The sequence below is a fragment of the Trichoplax adhaerens genome, genomic scaffold (genome assembly GCF_000150275.1).
Source record: "Trichoplax adhaerens TRIADscaffold_3 genomic scaffold, whole genome shotgun sequence".
Taxonomy (NCBI): domain Eukaryota; kingdom Metazoa; phylum Placozoa; class Uniplacotomia; order Trichoplacea; family Trichoplacidae; genus Trichoplax; species Trichoplax adhaerens.
The window spans coordinates 8,903,346-8,922,590 of NW_002060945.1; the positions used below are offsets into that span (position 1 = coordinate 8,903,346).

A 19,245-nucleotide genomic window follows, 5' to 3' on the forward strand; every position below is an offset into this window, starting at 1 on the left:
CCATTGCATTCGATGTCTTGTACCATCATGTGTACAGGGATCAGCACAGACTAAACGAATGAGGAACCATGGAGGAACTGAGTAGTTGTAGGGACTTGTCAATGATATATTGGCAAAAAGAGAGAGATCAACATCACTTTCCGGCATTTTTATACCTTCCCATTGCATTCGATGACTAGCAGCGATACAACTTGGATCACATCGGGATCTTATATGCTGATCCTTCTGCTTAATTTGTTGGTATTAAGTTACTAATCGTTGATGAGAGAGAGGCGACCGATCCATCGTAGTGATGGCCACGAAGTCTCACACCGCTGTTGACAAAGGTTATTGCACAATGCATACTAGACCGCCTTAGCTTTGCAAATTTATGTTGCAGATATCGCTGATTTCAACGATGTCTGTAGCATAACATAAATTTGCAAGGCTAAGGCAGTCTAATGCACAGACGTTGCTGAAAGAGCTGCTCTTTCTATACTGTGTCTCCTATGATCCCTAGACCACATTATACATGCAGTATATGCTTCAGTGTAGTGTTGCATTGGGATACTTGAGGACTTTTGAGCTAAATTAGAGCTAAAAACCCGGATCTCTTGATGCCTAATACTGCCTAGATGATGCCTTAAGCATCCAGCATGTTCGGTAGTGCGGATCAAGGGATTTTTTTTAAAAGTCCCTAGCACAGATGCTGTATCCTATTGCATGCACTACATTCCGTGCGATGGAGTCTGCTATACACTGCATGTAAAACAGTCAAAAAAATAAATACTGTGGTGTACAGTATACGTAACTATCAGAAACGTCTGCGATTTTGAGCTTCATAAACCTACTGAATGGAAAGTCCTTGCTCTTAACAGCTTACTGGATAATTGGTGCTACGTTAAGAGATTTTAAATAAACTGCAGCATTACCAAGCGTTAAGCTTATTGTGCTATAATTACGAGTGTAAGGATGCTAATTTTCTTTCTTTGTATATTCAGCCTAATAGAATGCCATTTACGCACTGTCTTATCATTCAGAGCAGATTTCTATACGAGTGTTTTTAACATATCGGAGATATTTGACAAGACAATGATGAAAATATGAGAATCTACAACAACTACGTGTGTACATTATCGCTATATACAACTAAAAAAAACAATTAATCACGCGATAGTTCAATGCCGTAACAGAAGAAAGCAATATACGAGTATTGTTCATTATCATCAGATTATTAAACTACAAAGCTCTATCAGTACTTCAATTTCGTATTGCCAATGATAAACATGTATTTGTTGTAGTAATGCATTATAGGTAACATGTGTCCCTGCCTTACTAGATGATAAAACACAATGCTAGTAAGGATCATGTAAGGACGACATTGAAGCATACGCTGTAATACGTGATCAATTTAATACCAATACTTTATTAACCAGCTACAGTTAAAAGTAACAACCTTATTATTAATATAAATGCATTTATTACATAACCCTTACGAATGTACTATACAATATCGTAAAGCTACCATTTCACTGGAATCCAGTTCAAATTTATGCTTGCTGCACAAGAATATATGTACATTTTTAACAGATTATACTATATATCTATGCCAATGAAAATAAATTACTGAAAGTGTCGTCATTGTTCATGAAACACTATAGTATTTCGACTGACATCATCTTTACTACATAGTTTGTAACCGGTTTATAAGCTCCATATATTTTCTTTTCAAAGCATACGAGATGAAGAAATAAAACGGTAATAACAGTCTAACTGTTCTTATTTATAATGTTGCAGTTCAAGCAAAGTTATAAGGTATACGAAAGGTATCCTTGACGGTTATAGTGTAAATTTTATCAATGTTAAAATTGTCTTACGATATTTATCAGAATAGGAAAGTTTCATGCTTCCTTGGTTAACAGTTATATATCATAAAAGGGTTAGCTGCTGCACATATTACAATATGCAGGTAAGGTACACGAGAGGCATACTAATCCTCATTTTACTATACCGATGTTTACATATACAATCTCAGTGGTAGTAGATTGTGTGTTACATTTAAGCATAACGTACTGTATCAACATGTAGTTTTACTGCAATTTATATTGTAAGCTTCGATAAATGCAAACTGCAGCGAATTGTCAGATAATCCATGTCAAGACTTTAAAAATGTATAATTCTTGCAGATTGACAAGCGATTAATGTAGAAAGTGAATGTTCCCTTCATCTTGGTCGAATCGGTTTTTTCGTTGCAACTTTTTTAAAGATTTCTTTCTGATAAATAAGCAGTTTTTCGACAATACGATTCTGATACACAGTATTTGCAGCAATGTTAGACGTAAGTGTTGTCTTCATAAGATTTGGTCCCCAAACAATGCTCAAATTGGAAGCATTCATCTTGGTTTTTTCAACATTATTTACGATCCTTATAAGATATACAAAACATAGTTACAAATTTATTTCACTGGCCAATCAGACCAATATAGTTATCAATTCGTAGATAATTATGTACGAGTATATGCTGTACTGAAACAAATGCAATATTAAATCGATAAGTGCAGGGTTAAAGTAAATTCTAAGGCTAACCAATAATTTCATACCTTGTAAGATGAAGCATTAGACTATGAAGCGTTTGACTGGTGTAAATAGAACAAGAGTTGATGTAATCAGTTAAAAGTTTCATAATTGCATGCTCACTTCCTTTTTCTGAAATAAATAAATTGTTATTGTTAATCCAACATAAGTATGAGAATATGCGAATCTTCACATTAGAAGCAGATGGCAATTATACTTAAAGCTATAATAAAATCGTCAAATAACGATTTCGAAAGTAAGGATTCCGGCAGTTCTCGAAAGTATAATTTAATAGCACTTGTTAGTACTGGAACATCTTTCCATAAATCGTCCTCCAGATCCAGCTTTAATTCTAACATTAAGAAAAATTTTTACAATTGGTTACTTTCTTGTTTGCATCTATCGTACCTAGAAGAATCTGTTCATTTGAAAACATAAATAAAATAGGATAAAGTCTGAATCGAATCGACAATCTAAGTTCACACCTTGATCAACCATATATTTTATCTTGTTGACCAACGCCATATTACCGCCAACTCTATACAAGCCTTCGTTATCCAAACCTTCGATAAACAAGATAAAAACTGTAATACTTTTCACTTGTCAATATAATACGCAAACAGTTCATAAATAATAACTTGAAGGAATAACATACCATATTTCTCAATCTGGGATAGACATAATTGAACGAATAAAGGAACAGATCCTTGTTCACGCTCGCAAAGGGAATCAAGTGGGCAACCAAATATTTGTTCTTTGAAATAAAAATTTTAAAAATAATACTTTTAGTGTACCGTATCAATAAAATAGTTTACCGGTATAATTTATGTAAACATTAGCTTTGTAAAATACAGTACCTCTTAAGATGCCTTTTTGTTTTAATACATCAACTGGAGGCCGACGTGCTAAAAGTCTTTTAAGCATCATCCGCAATCGTTCAAAAGATTGTTCACTTTCATTGTATATTTCTACATTACCAATGGAATGTAAATATTTTTAAATTCTTGCTATAACATAATCATAAAAGCTAAGCAAAATTTATAACTTTTAATGTTGAATTATCGGTTTATTTATGAATACGGACCTGCTACTTCATTTAGACCATCGCCATCAATATATTCCACTGGATCTGAAATTACAATAACAATAATAACAATAATAACATTATGGCTCGTATTACCATCAATTTGCTGTATACTGTAGTTCAAGTATGGTCGAAAGTAATAACTTTACCAGTCCGATGTCCTCGACTCTGTAAAAATTAAAACAGTAACTTTATTTAATGTGAGAATTTTACTAATGCGAGCGATATCAATTAAGCTCGTGAAACATTAGCAAAAAACAAGTATTTAGTAAGTTACATTAACTTAATCTATGCTTCATAGTATATATTAATACTAACATATTTCCGTATATGTTCATCCAATTTCTGGAACCATTCCGCTTTCTCTCCTCTTCTATCAAAATGTAGCATGAATACTAAACCGGACTGACACGCAATCTAAAAAGAAATGAAGTTAGTGAGAATAAATATGAAAAAGACCAAAATTTTAGATTAACGATATATAATTATCTACCAGCATAACGTTCTTTTTTTTGCTAAAACTGCAATCTAAGAGAATTCCGGCTCCCCGAATATCACATTTACTTTCTTGCTTATCCAAAAAAGCTGACATGACTTTCTATTAAACGACAGCAAACAAATTATTTATTGACAAATTACATTACATAGGCTATTCTACAACTAAAATGCCATTGTAACGAATGTCAATCAATCGGAACCTTAGCTAATTTGACATCCTTATAGAACACCAAATAAAATCCTCGTAGTTCTACATACAATGGAATCCATGACATTTTTCTAAAATGAGGCCAAAAATGCTCACTCAACGGGTATAATACTAATCAAATACATCAGCAACGCAAATTAGGATGCTTACTTGACTCTGACTTTCCCTACATCCAATAACTTCTTACGCGTAACTATTCCACTGTTTGCCAAAGCCTTAATTAATTTAGAAAATATAATTTTTTTGTTATTAAATTACAACTGTCGGAGTAGGTGCAAACAGTGATCTACAGTAGACGAGTAATGCATCGACAGAAACAACGTACTAGGGTATCAGCCGATGTTTGATATATTTCATCTTCTTCAAAATTTTCAACGATATCGTCCGGTTCTTCTTTGCTTATAGGTGCTACCATGACCTACATAAAATTTAACAAACGGTATAACAAGCGAATATGATCCAAATCTTAAAACCATAGCAGTAATATTTCAATAGAAGATTTACATACCCGCTCTCCTTGCAGTAATCTTATATCTGGTAAGTCCCATTTCGATTGCGATCTGTCAGAGTTATAGTAATAGGTTCTATCTTGGTTATCACGGCAACCGTACCACTGTAAAAAAAATTTTCATTATAGTAAGGATAAAATTAACGCAGACATATACTTTATCAATAAATCATCGTATCGTAAACCTACAATTTCGCCATTATGTGGATTTTTGAATGTTTTTTTACCAGACCTAGAGTCAATCTCGACTTTCCATCCTTTATACAACGAGTTTGTGGTACGCTAATATATTCCAATTATATTATCCATTTATTAGTAATAAGCCAATATTGAAATGATACCAACTCTCATTGATGACAAATAAATGACAGATGCGCAGTTCGTACGTCATAAAATCATGTAAACTGCAACAGCTAATCTTGCAGATAACATTGTACTACAGTAATAATACTACAATCACCAATATCATGTAGAATTTAATTGTTCAGTCCATATCAAGCAATACATCCGAGCGTAACAACTATCTACCTCATCCGCAGAATTATCTCTTCGTTCTTTGGTATTTCTGGCATCAGTAACTTCTCTCTTATCCCTTCGCCCAGTTTCTTCTTTCGCTTCTTCCGCCTAGAATATGATGGCAGTGTGAAATATTGATAATCATGATAAGAGCCTATTTTAGACTACAACATAACTTATTTATATGAAACGTAAGTTTGAGAGGTAGCTATAGGTAATACCAGGGATTTAAAATCTGTAATATGTTCGTAATCTACAGCAGATGGCATATTTTCATGACGATCGCTTTGATCAATATTTTTAGATCTAGTATTTCTTCCTTCCATCTACAAATTGTGTAAATAACGTAGTACAATATGAGTACTATACACAAGACAAATTATATATTTATTATCTATTATCTGTTATAAAACGATTGAAGTAAACTGATACATCTAATGCTATTTCTAACATCGTATACTGTTGCCACAATATTGAAGAATTAGTCCCAGTTACAACTAATTTAATGATAAAGGCAAAGCGTCCATGAATACACATAAAGTATATTACAGCTTAAACTAGTTCGTTGAATATATTGAACAATCTTACTTCATAGGTAAGATATTAAAGGTAGTAAATGAAATTATGAACATGAAAGTTAGAGCATCATGACGTAATTATGATGTTAATGTTTTAAATTAATTAATATTAAAACCTTCTGAGAGAAAATTAAAGCTAAATATCAAGCAGAATATTTCAATCCATTTAAGGAAAGCAAATCGGGAAAAAGTACCAAAGTATATTTATGACAAGCTGTTCAAAATTTAAGGGCGAGATTTTTTAATGCTTATAAAGCATATATGGTATAAAGTCTTTTCAGCAATAACAATTAAAATACAGAAATAGAAAAACAATTACCGCAGGCGATAATGAGCGTGCATTGGATGCTTTTGGAATTCTCATGCTGTTCGCGCGAGCAGAATCATCGTGTAGACTCCGTAATTGGTGATAATCTTTACTTCGAAAACGATTCTCTATAAGCATATCATCGTTAGTTTTTCGGCCACGATTCACCTGAGGGTTTACTTCAGCTTCATTTTTATGCCAGTTTGGACGTTTTTTCTGACTACCAGAGTAAGTTCGAGGGATTTTTTCATCAAAAGATTCTACATCCTCATCATAATCAGTATTTGTAATTCGTTGTTCTTTTGAAGCATCATCCGTAGAATTTTTTTTCGGTCGATCACTCTCTATACCGGCTCGAAATTCCTCTATACGGTCTGTCGGTAGGTAAAAATAACCCCCATCTTTCGATTCCACGTACCACCATTCATCATTTGCCTTCTTTATCAACTTGTAGATACTATTAACTTGAGCAGAAATTATCGTCCCATCGTCGTTCGTGTAAATAATAGGCTTTATAACTCGTACCAAGCTGATATTTGACATTATTTTTAACCAAACTAGTGCTGTAAGTAATTCTAGCTACTAAAATACTGTAGTATCGAATAAGGTGATTGGAGTTCGTGGCACAGTCCGTTATACCAATTAGACAATATCAAGCCAAATAACAATGATATATAGTCCTTAATGAGTATAAGCCTTGGGTAAGAGTTTTATTAGGTAATTTCTGAATTTACTCAATTTGGAAGAAGCAAATGAGTGTGTTTCCTCCTTCTGGACAACGTGACAATACAGATACAATATGATAATATCGCTGTTATAACGAAAGAAGAATAGCCATGAAAAGGTTAAAAACGCATTATTTGTAGTCGTATTTTTTATTTTTCTATTTCTAAGAATCGACTATTTGTAGCTGTATTTTTATATTATTTTCCTATCTCTAATTCATATAGTTACAGTGTTACAATTCAGGACTTTTGCAAGATCTATACTGACCAAGATTGTCAACGGCGGCCAAAGAAGTTGATTGTAGTAGATTTCTAAATGACATTCATGAATCAATAAAGCACTCCACACAACCACTTTGCAAATAAAATTTGCTCTGTCGACTATATTACAAAACAGTAGAGCAACAAATGTTACCAAACAGTCGTACGCAAGAATACCAAATCAAAAAGTGAAAGGTCAAAATTTTGATCTTAATCATGTATACTTGTAATACTACAAGATGATGTATTATCATGTATAGCGCGTTCATTTCTAGTGATATGTTGACAGTTACTATTGCTTGACGACCTTTCAAGGTATATTTTGAGAGAATTTGAATGAATAGAAAGCATATTATATTTATTATTATTATTATTTTCATATACGAACTTTCAGCGTGACACATTATAATACATGTACGTACTTTTTCTTTTAACAGTAGAAAGAATCCGTCTGAAGGTAGACAACCGCAAGCCCCAATGAGAGTCAAGTTTGTAGATCGGAAGTTAATATTATTATTATCATACACATAAAGGAAGATGTATTACGCCTATCTAGGGTTAGACTGCAGGCTACTTCTACGTAATAAATGCACCTCAATAACGATATCCCCATACATTTACAGTATTAACGTCAACGTCCAAAATTACATGCAAACAATTTTGAGTGGAGAAAAAACATGCCACCATCATTACTACTGTAATAATAATAGTGTATATTTTTGTTGGAATTATCGAAAGTATGGACCACTAGAAGGAAATTACAAAGTCGATGATTGCGATAACTAGTAGGTAAAATAAATTATGTCGATTAGAAAGAAGGATGAATTTAACTTTGAATTCAATCCATTGAATAATATGCAGGCAATTTTGAGTGGAGAAAAAAATGGCATCACTACTACTGTATTCATACTGTATACTTTTGTTGGGATTATCGAACCCTAGACCACTAGAAGGAAGTTCTAAAGTAAATGATTACGATAACAAGTGAGCAGTCAATTACCGTACATCGATTAGAAAGAAGGATGCATTTAACTTTGAATTTAATTCATTAATTAATCGAGTACTATGAATAATGACATAAAGTAGGACATGTCTAATTTGATGATCAATAGAGCCCGTATATTTTTCAGTAGTTGCAAGGTAAGACCATGGAATACTGTAGGTATGATCAGATACGAGATCATACAGTACTGTATTCCAGATACGTTTTTTTACGTGTTATCACGTATGGAGACGAGGATTTCAAGACGTTCAATCGCTACTTGCAAAAATGGTGGATAAAAATTATAAATTGTTCCTGCTGCTCAACTTTTAGACAAGCACTGCTTTGAGTTCAGCATGATAACGGTCAAGTATTACAATGATTGGTTCTTGTAATCATAATACGTACCACACACAGGCGGCAATTACAGCAAATTTACACTGTCAATGATAGACTACTGTTAAGCCTATATCATGTAAAGCTACAAGCCTTATTCGTGTTCATAGTAGATATGTCAACATGGAATACAAGGTATTTTTTTATTGGATATGTTGTAAGATTAAATTATGATTAATTAATTAGTATTACCATATCGTGTCCTCACTGTGATAGCATGTAATACAATAGCGACATTTCCCTAATAAGATACGCTATTTTAATCTGTTGTATCATTCAGGCTTGATTTTTTATCCGGCAAAGTCCACTAGATCGTCATTGCCTAGTAAAATCAGAATACTTTCTAGGCTACTCCATTCAATTCGTTTGGAAATGGTCAATAAATAAAAATTTTTTTCTCTATCGTCTTAATCTATTTATAACAACCCCATTAGAACAATGGTTGACTAGGTCAGAAGGTTTTAGACCATTTTTATGGTACTTGTCGTCTGATCTGATGTCCCAAAGGATTTCCCAGTCGATCGATTAGGGTAGTCATGAGTAGTTTGGAGTAGGGTAAATGATTGCCATTGCATTTATCTTTTTATATTCGCCCATTACCATGACAGAGTATGATGGCTACTGTAATGTACTTGCTTAACTCATCCTACCCTACATACTGAGACTGAGAAATGATGTAGACGGTCGCTTTCATTAAAACGATTTAATTGTAATCAGAATGGGGCGAAAGTATCCCATAGACAGTGAGTAGTACTGGACTGGACTGTACTGCCATCCTACGAATCAATACGACTTGGACTTGTCAAGTCAATCCTATTGCTTAATTTATCAATTAGTCAATGTGTCCAATATTTTAAACATGGGATTACACTGACATAATCCTATTCTATGTGTCCAGTACAATAAGCTATCGAAACCAGGGGCAATTTGCGATCGTCGATCGATTTAATTCTATATTATCCGTCGGCCATTTTTGCTTTGTCGAAGCGCACACTTTGAGCACCATCGGGGATTAACTGATTACTGTAGTATGAACGGTATCCTGCTACTCTCTACAGTATAGTATAGTACGGTCCGAGTCAGAAGTATGGCGAGTGTACATACAATGTGGCATCGCACATCTGTACATGGGCAGTAAAAAGTGCTCAACATTTGCTCCCAATTCTGCTGCAATCGCACTATCAATTGTAGTCTATGCTGTACACTTGACTACTACATAGATTGCATAATCGACATTCAAGTTTAGCTACTATTATGAGGAAAGACAGTAGGAAAGTCATTTGTTGTCTACCAATCCTATCCACATGGATCTGTTTTTATCCCCTATTTCGAGTGTGGAAGTGTGTTCTGTAGGACGTGTCGTATTGGAAGGAGAAAATGATCGCTTTTCCAAAAACACCATCCAGTATTTCACTATTAGAGAGTTTTCCATGTCGATACTAGCGTGTACGCATACCATGGCAAGCTATCCCATTGCATCCATCACGCTACTGTCTGTTGAACATTTGAAACAAGCAGCAGTCTACTCGTAGACTTCGGTATGACGGTAAAATCAAGCTGAATGCTACGTACACTCCAATAATCGATCGAAGGGGTTAAGGTTAAGAAAGGGATAGAAAGTAAAGCGAACAGCGCTACCATCATGTATTGGGTTGAATGAAGATGATATGTTTATAAAGACATTGACTCGTTACAAAATAACAAATATACTGTACTTACTTTCGAAACTTGGCTGGTAGTATGCAGCTTCCTGATCTCCTTCTTCAAAATAAAAATAATAATAATAATCTTGATTTCTGACCACAATAACAGCCTTATTCCTTACCGTATCCGTCGTATACAGTTGGAGAGCTTCTCCTTGGCCGGGACTCCAACTACGTCCAGTCCAGTACAGTACAATAATGATGCCTAGTGACTAGTGCAAGCAAGCTGGTGCACAGTACTATGTACTGTAGTGTTTACAGTACATTGTACTGTAGTACAGTTCAAAGTTTTTCCACACGCCAGTATACAGTACTACACCGACAGGTCTCTCGTCTTGAGTCTACTGTTAGTACTGTTCTGTATAAAACCGTGAATCTGCCATCTTCTATGGACGGAAGAAGAAGAGGAGGCATCGAAAATAATCAGATTGGACAGTAATGTAAAACGTAGAGAGCGAAAATGATGAGTACTGGACTAACATCGACTACTGTGTCATTAGGCTGTCACCCTGTACGACGGGGAGAAAGTATACTAACGTAAAGAGCGAAAATGAGGAGTACTGGACTAACATCGACTACTGTATCATGAGGCTGTCACCCTGTATGACGGGGAGAAAGTACACTAACTTTCTTGACGACGAGTAGTCCTAGAGAACTGCTGACCGATTGCATTTATAAACTAGAACTGCATTCAGTAACAATAGTCAAAGGCTATCCCAAAATGGTGACTCGTTCAACACTCAGCTCGTCATCACTTTGCGTACTTGTTTACTTTCAACACATTAACGATGAACTGCAGCACTTTCATTCTGTGAATGCGCCGCCTACTGGATTGTGTAACCTAATTTCAATCCTGGACATTGCCCGTAATATATACATAGCTCCCACTCAATAGCTTAACGGTTCTGACTTACTTTTCTCTATTATTCACATTTATTCCTTACCGCGCATAATTACTCACTAGAATAGGGCATTGATGAACCTAAAGTTCACAAACTGTATAGCGCGCCTGACTACACCTGTTATCGATCATCGCGCTAGATAAGTGTTGAAAGTTTTCGGCACACAGTTCGCTGTTACCTTCAGTACAATTCAATACATGAACAGAAATATCACCATTCTGTTTAGCATTGAGTGAGTATATGCCATCCGTTCCCGCCCAATAGTCGCATTTCTATCCCTTGCCTATAGATGCATCGTTGCGGGTGTGCAGTAAGCTTGACTCTGTGCTGTAGTATGCGCGTATTTTAAGATGAAAAAACATTAGCCAAACAATTTGTCAGCTATGCTCCTATTATAAAGTTATAAGTAACTTTTCCGATAATTTCAAGTTTAGTCCGATACAGCACAAGTGTGAACGCACATTTACAGTATTCTTCACTCTACAGCTTTGCATATTACAGGCCCTAATGATATTTAATCTACATAGCGGAAATGCAATGTTATCCAATCTTGTATGTTACACATTTAATAATCTTGTTCGTAGTCATCATCCACTAATCAAAATAGGACGCATAAAATTAAGGACTGTTATAGAATTAATAAATAATAATTATAGCAGTAAAAGATACAATTATTGACAGCGAATAACTACAGAAGTTGCAAATACAACTATAACCATTCAGCAAAGGCACAATGACATCAACTACAAAATAATATTGCAAGCTACTGTTAATAAACCGGCAAGGGCGGCTTTGAGATGCTAATTATTTAGGAAATTATTAGTTCTAAAGCAATTTACATCAACACTACTTTACGCATCTCTACAGTAATAATATACAGTCTCATAAACTTAGAGTATTTAATCATGCGTTAAATCATTGGCAATCAAAAATTACGTACGGTTACCGATGACGCTGTACTTGGCAACACACATCTCCTGCGTGAATAGTCTGTTTTACATAAAATTCTGTAGTTTTGTAGTTCCAGTTTTATATCAAGATGTTCCGTTTTATCTCGTCTATACTCTAGTTAGTAACAAAATTTTGTACCCTTGTAACAGGACAAAACCTGCCGGCGTACAATCCAATCAATCTATTCTGAATTATATATACACGTATAAATCGTTAATAAATCAAGATGTATGATGTGCAGTCCATATTTAGTCATTTTTAACATTACTCAAAATTACCAAACGTAAGAATTTTATGACTAATTGGATAAAGTGTTAATGATTTGAATCTCTAATGAAAATAGGATCTTGTGCAGGATAACAAGTTATCACTGGACTCACAATCAAATATCCTCCTTGCCTTATTTATGAACTAATACGTAGTTACATCGATAGTGGCACCAGAAGTGAAATCAGGCGTACTTTATACGTTGATAGGTATTATTATCTTCAAGTTGCGGCGTCCCATTGACCGTTTTCGACGTTAGTATTCCATCTTCATGTACGGTGACAGTTTCGACGCCATTCTCAATTACTCTACAAGATAAAATATTGATTTATACTACCTTGTTATAGATCAAAAATTCGTACAAGTAAATATAACCTAGTAATCAACAACGATCAATATCTTAAAATATGTGTAAACACGTTAATATTACTCCAGTTCTATCAAGTAATCGTAGGATCATACTTTTTTGTGGTCTTCTTTTTACCATTAACGATGACAGTTGATGTACTAGTAGACTTGACATTCGGTCCACCTCCAAAGGATGACGACATTGACGAAAAAGAAGTGAAACCGCCACCTCCGGCACCCATGTTACTAAAGTTACCAAACGACGAGAAACCACCAAAGCCAAAATCATTGAAGAAACTGTTATTCTGTGATCTCTCACCAGGTCGCTTCGTTCCACGTCCCTCGTTAAAAGGATCTATTCAATTATTGCGTATAATTTCTACTTTTAATTTCAATCCAATCAACATACTGCAATTTTATCTCAAATCATAAAATTAAGAAGAATCAACTTTGATTATAAGAAAATTATCAAATGTTCTATTTGCAATAGTATGTTCTGTTTTTTCTTCCTATTCTACATATTTTGCTACATTAATCGCTTATCATTTTTTTTTATCAAGTCTTGAAAAGTTTAGGGGGCCCTTCTACTCGTATAAGTACAAGTAATCAGCAGAATTCGTTACCTTACAGTGATATCCCTCATACTATAAAATAATGTATGCATTACTGTAATTAAGGTAGTTCCAGTCACAACAATAAAACTAGGAACTATGTAGTAGACTACACGCACAATACGGGCGAAAAATGTATGCAATTTTTTCTCCCCGCTGAATAAAGTGAAATGGTAGACTCTAAGCTGTACGTGCTATCAAGGGTGTTCTAATTTAATATACAGTATGTGCGTAATAGCCATGTAAACGGACATTCATACCAAAAGAAAACATTTCCGAGAAAGGGTCCCTTCCTCCGAAGAAAGATCTGTCCAATGAAAGTAATCCTATTAGAAATGATACAATGGCTTGAATTTTTCAAATCACGATTAGTAGAATCAGACCTAAAGATATCCATCGGGTCGCTAAAAGTAAATTCAAAGCCGCCTGAGGAACCATAATCTCCCTGAAGTCCTGCTTTTCCATACTTATCATACATTGCACGCTTTTCAGCTAATAGATAAGTGCATCGTTTTAAATTGGTTAATCAAAAATTTAAAGCTTTATCTACATTTATCATTCTAGCTACATTGCATATAAGCTAATTTTTTGGAGGCAACACATGACATTGAAATATTAACATCGCTGAATATTACTGAAGTCTAACATAATACAGTTCTAAGAAACTAAAATATGGCAATTGATCAAGTAATTTATTTTAGGCTGACTTACAATCTGACAACACTTCATAAGCTTCTGAAATTTCTTTAAATTTTAATTCAGCTTCTTTTTGGTTATCAGGATTTTTATCTGGGTGCCATTTTAGCGCTAGCTTCCGATACCTAAAATCGACATCAATACCAGTTTACCGATTAATCTTTATGCCAACAAGTATGTTGCTCGATTATATTATAATCAATCGTAGTATCCTGTCTACATAGTGTCGATATTTCAATTGGTACGGTAGTGCGTCCAACTATTGTCATCAGGAGGAAATTGATATCGTCCACTCTTCATCGATAGCAATATTTATCTACAGTACTGTATACTGTACATGATAAAATTAGCTGCAATTCTAGGACACCGATTTGGAGTCATTTTACTTCAAATTTTGGAATTGTATCTCACTAGGATGTCAACTTTGCTGCAGTGGTACGATACCACATATCCATTATTTATTTTTATTGGATCCAATTTAACGTTACTTTAATGTTGAATCCACGGAGTTGCTGCATCGCCTGACACAACTTAAACCACTTGCAGACGATCTACACGACTATTTCGATGCACAGCAATTACGATTATTTGTACAACCTCTTCTTAAGCTCTCCTACAAATTGATTCATTGCCGGTTACAGTATTATTGTTCATAAACAACAACGAACACGTCTAGTACATGGTCAAGATCGCATAAGCATCACGAAAGAAGGAGTCTATTATCGTGTACAAGTCGACAGTATACGACTGTACATAGCCCTCATCAATTAGTTTTGCAATATTTATTCCAATAACATTCAATCTTCGTTTACTGCAGGCGGCAGGTACAACGCAGTACTAACAGGCGTCAAAGCGAGAACATTGAGTACAGTATAGTCCTGCACTAGAGACGAGTATTGTTCCATTGTATAATACAGTACAGTATGTCACATTATAGCACGTCCTTACGTACAGTACTGTCCGTTAGCGTGTTGGACTAGCCATCGATCTAGAACATTCGAAAATGTCGTCCATCACTTTCAATCTCATGATATTGAAGGGGCAAATTTAGAAAAAGGAAAAGGAAATACTTATCGAAACTGTGTAGTTTTGGTTGCTTAAATGTTAGAGAAAGACTACTCCAGTGAGCATGATTGTAGCTGCAGTACGATTTGCAAGCTGATTAGTATTAGTATCATAAAGTTCCATTGCTTCGCTAGTCAGAGGCCATCATCAGGACGAAGTACCAGGAAGAGATTTAATATGCGCGTATAGGCCAGACCGTCTTCTAGTAGTCCATGACATGATACAGAGATGTCCTCTAGTGAAGTTACGTTAACAAAAAACATCTCTATACACCAGTCTTGGATGCAGTATAGTATTTACTGCCACTCCAAGCAATCGCTAACTTTATTGGCTGCAGGTAAATTGCTTGTCAGCAAGATTGTACGTACTCTGTCAATAGGTATATCTTGCATTAAACACTTGCTTGAATCCAACTCTCAGCGTCAACGCGTATTTTGAGAGAAAGAGCCTTCTAAAATATTACCCATGAATAGCTTGCTAGCATAATATCCTAACCAGATATAGTGATTAGGACAGTTGTTCAATCTTATAATTTAATGAAGGTACATGTATGCATTTCAAGACAATCACACTTTCAATGGTCGCTACAAACTACAGTTTATTCTAGCTCAGTAACCCTATGGCACAGTAATGATTACATTGAACTGTTGTGTGGCTGTATTAAAAGTCCAGTTTCTTCAAAGCCAAAAGTCGACTATTGTAAAATTGATATCCAAAACCAGCCACTTTACACGTACTGTGAAGGCTAAAACTATCGCATCAACTCCATCGTCATCATTTCTCAAAAAGGCTGAATCATAGCTTTTTTTTAGAAAATAGGTATTATCGGATAACATATATCGCTTGCATGGTCTTTTACAAGTTTCGCTTAATTTCATAACAACCAATGCAGGCTCACAATATCGTCAAGTTGTCTTTTTTCGATTCATATTGCTCTCGACAGCGAGAGCGGCAATGCATACGGTGAATAGTTCATGCTCATTATTGACTTGAAAGTAAAAGACATGTCAATGCGCTCAAAATGAAAGCACTATTCATGGATATAGCTTAGGAAATGCAATTTAAAGTAAATTTAATGATTTAATAAATTCCGGTAGAAAAAAAAAATAATCTTTCAGTATAACTCGTTGTCACGCAGTAGTTTGAAGTACCGTAGTTACGATAGTCAATTTAAGTAACGTTCATTTGCACAGCATTCTATCAGTAGCCAAATGCTACTATGGACAAGCTTTCCTCTGCATGGATAGTACTTACGCTTTCTTGATTGCTTCTGCGGAGGCAGTCTTTTCAACATGAAGTATTTCATAGTATTCTTTATCGGAAGACATAATTATCTATGGAAAATATTTTGAGGAAAAATTAAAAGACCATAACGCGATATGTTGAGATACTGTAGTGGAAGAGTACGATACTTTCGAATCACTCAAGAGAGAGAGAGACTGCTATCTTAAACAGTCTTGGCTTGACTGTACATGGTACTCGTTGAGAAAATATTGCAGTCTGCAAGCATACTTTTAACAAACACAGTCGATTCTATATATATATTATTGGATAGAGGCTGTAGGCAATGCATGCCTTGTACAGTAAGTCGATTTTAGATCATCTCGCATAATTTCTGCACTATGATGTAGTCCATTTATCGATTAGCATCACAACGATGAATCGATCAAAAGGAACAAAAATGGAAATTATATATCAAATTTTCCCTTCATTCAACCAGAACATTCCAGGATATTCTGTGCAATTTTCTCTTACCACAATTCGTCTACAACTTGCTAGGAAAGGATGAGTTATAACAATTTATCCTGCCAGAAGTAGTGATGGATATCTTCCCTCAGAAAGAAATGAATGACTTGACAAGTGGCAACCTTCTACTGCCCTTTCAACTAGTGCTAACGGGCTCGCTGTAGTTGGCCGTTTAAGTACTAATCGTGCTGTAGCGCTACGTTGGCTGTATCGATAACTACTCATACACCACCTACTTCTCTATATAGAACCTATGTATCCATTGGATACCTCCATAATCGTCTGACTCCATTTACTAGAGTTTGCAGTACTATGGACTCCTGTTACGGTACGGTACTGTACTGTACACTGTACACTGTACACTGTGCACTGTACTGAATATTTTTCCAGACCGATTGTCCCGTTTCCAGATTGCGAAGGTTACTAGACTCAGGTCTAGATCACGCATTGGCTGTTGCAAGGTGTTTTAGAAAGCCTCATCAATTGTAAATGCAATTACGGGCAAAATAGAAGCCCTTTCCGCTAATCCAACCACTCGGCTTCGACCTTCCTGTTGTTTGATCGAAACGACTCGATTTGGGGATCAATAGTAATATCCAATTCCTACAGTTTTCATAGTTTTAAAGTCAAGATTGCAACAAAGCAAGAGTTGAATCATGCATTCGCTTTGCAAGGTGTTTAGAAAGCCTCATCAATTGTAAATGCGATTACGGGCAAAATAGAAGCCCTTTCCGCTAATCCGAGCACTCGGCTTCGACCTTCCTGTTGTTTGATCGAAACGACTCGATTTGGGGATCAATAGTAATATGCAATTCCTATAGTTTTCATAGTTTTAAAGTCAAGATTGCAACAAAGCAAGAGTTGAATCATGCATTCGCTTTGCAAGGTGTTTAGAAAGCCTCATCAATTGTAAATGCGATTACGGGCAAAATAGAAGCCCTTTCCGCTAATCCGAGCACTCGGCTTCGACCTTCCTGTTGTTTGATCGAAACGACTCGATTTGGGGGATCAATAGTAATATCCAATTCCTACAGTTTTCATAGTTTTAAAGTCAAGATTGCAACAAAGCAAGAGTTAGATCACGCATTGGCTGTTGCAAGGTGTTTAGAAAGCCTCATCAATTGTAAATGCAATTCTGGGCAAAAATAGAAGCCCTTTCCGCTAATCCGAGCACTCGCCTTCGACCTTCCTGTTGTTTGATCGAAACGACTCGATTTGGGGGATCAATAGCAATATCCAATTCCTACAGTTTTCATAGCTTTAAAGTCAAGATTGCAACAAAGCAAGAGTTGAATCATGCATTCGCTTTGCAAGGTGTTTAAAAAGCCTCATCAATTGTAAATGCAATTCTGAGCAAAATAGAAGCCCTTTCCGCTAATCCAACCACTCGGCTTCGACCTTCCTGTTGTTTGATCGAAACGACTCGATTTGGGGGATCAATAGTAATATCCAATTCCTACAGTTTTCATAGTTTTGAAGTCAAGATTGCAACAAAGCAAGAGTTAGATCACGCATTGGCTGTTGCAAAGTGTTTATAAAGCCTCATCAATTGTAAATGCAATTCTGGGCAAAAATAGAAGCCCTTTCCGCTAATCCGAGCACTCGCCTTCGACCTTCCTGTTGTTTGATCGAAACGACTCGATTTGGGGGATCAATAGTAATATGCAATTCCTACAGTTTTCATAGTTTTAAAGTCAAGATTGCAACAAAGCAAGAGTTGAATCATGCATTCGCTTTGCAAGGTGTTTAGAAAGCCTCATCAATTGTAAATGCAATTACGGGCAAAATAGAAGCCCTTTCCGCTAATCCGAGCACTCGCCTTCGACCTTCCTGTTGTTTGATCGAAACGACTCGATTTGGGGGATCAATAGTAATATGCAATTCCTACAGTTTTCATAGTTTTAAAGTCAAGATTGCAACAAAGCAAGAGTTAAATCGCGCATTGGTTGCTGCAAGGTGTTTAGAAAGCCTCATAAATTGTAAATTGTAAATGCAATTATGGGCAAAAGTAAAAGCCCTTTCCGCTAATCCGAGCACTCGCCTTCGACCTTCCTGTTGTTTGATCAAAACGACTCGATTTGGGGGATCAATAGTAATATCCAATTCCTACAGTTTCATAGTTTTAAAGTCAAGATTGCAACAAAGCAATAGGCAATGTGCTTATACGACCCAGCTCTTGCTGATGTCTGCTCTATAACTACAATAGGTAGAAAAGTGACCACTCAATAAGCTTTGGACAACCCATTTTCATTGATTTTCCACTATGATTGAATGGCGACGAATTGATACTCTCATGGTATCAACAGTACCAAAATACTATAAAAGTCTATCAAAATTGTA

At 35.5% G+C, this 19,245-nt stretch overlaps 2 protein-coding genes across 2 annotated transcripts; both read right to left on the reverse strand.

The window, feature by feature from the left end:
* Window positions 1-2,747: 2,747 nt before the first annotated feature.
* TRIADDRAFT_55023 (uncharacterized protein) lies at window positions 2,748-6,795 on the reverse strand (the record flags this gene model as incomplete). Its single annotated transcript, XM_002111223.1, has 15 exons — window positions 2,748-2,905; window positions 3,039-3,116; window positions 3,209-3,307; window positions 3,411-3,521; window positions 3,638-3,682; window positions 3,787-3,805; window positions 3,956-4,054; window positions 4,131-4,235; window positions 4,336-4,414; window positions 4,494-4,558; window positions 4,669-4,761; window positions 4,852-4,956; window positions 5,380-5,475; window positions 5,589-5,693; window positions 6,265-6,795. 15 exons carry the CDS (start codon window positions 6,793-6,795, stop codon window positions 2,748-2,750), a joined length of 1,788 nt encoding a protein of 595 aa, XP_002111259.1.
* Window positions 6,796-12,623: 5,828 nt separating this feature from the next.
* Window positions 12,624-16,487, reverse strand: TRIADDRAFT_50110 (uncharacterized protein; the record flags this gene model as incomplete). Its single annotated transcript, XM_002111224.1, has 6 exons — window positions 12,624-12,747; window positions 12,902-13,142; window positions 13,659-13,705; window positions 13,782-13,890; window positions 14,110-14,219; window positions 16,414-16,487. 6 exons carry the CDS (start codon window positions 16,485-16,487, stop codon window positions 12,624-12,626), a joined length of 705 nt encoding a protein of 234 aa, XP_002111260.1.
* Between the last annotated feature and the right edge of the window lie 2,758 nt (window positions 16,488-19,245).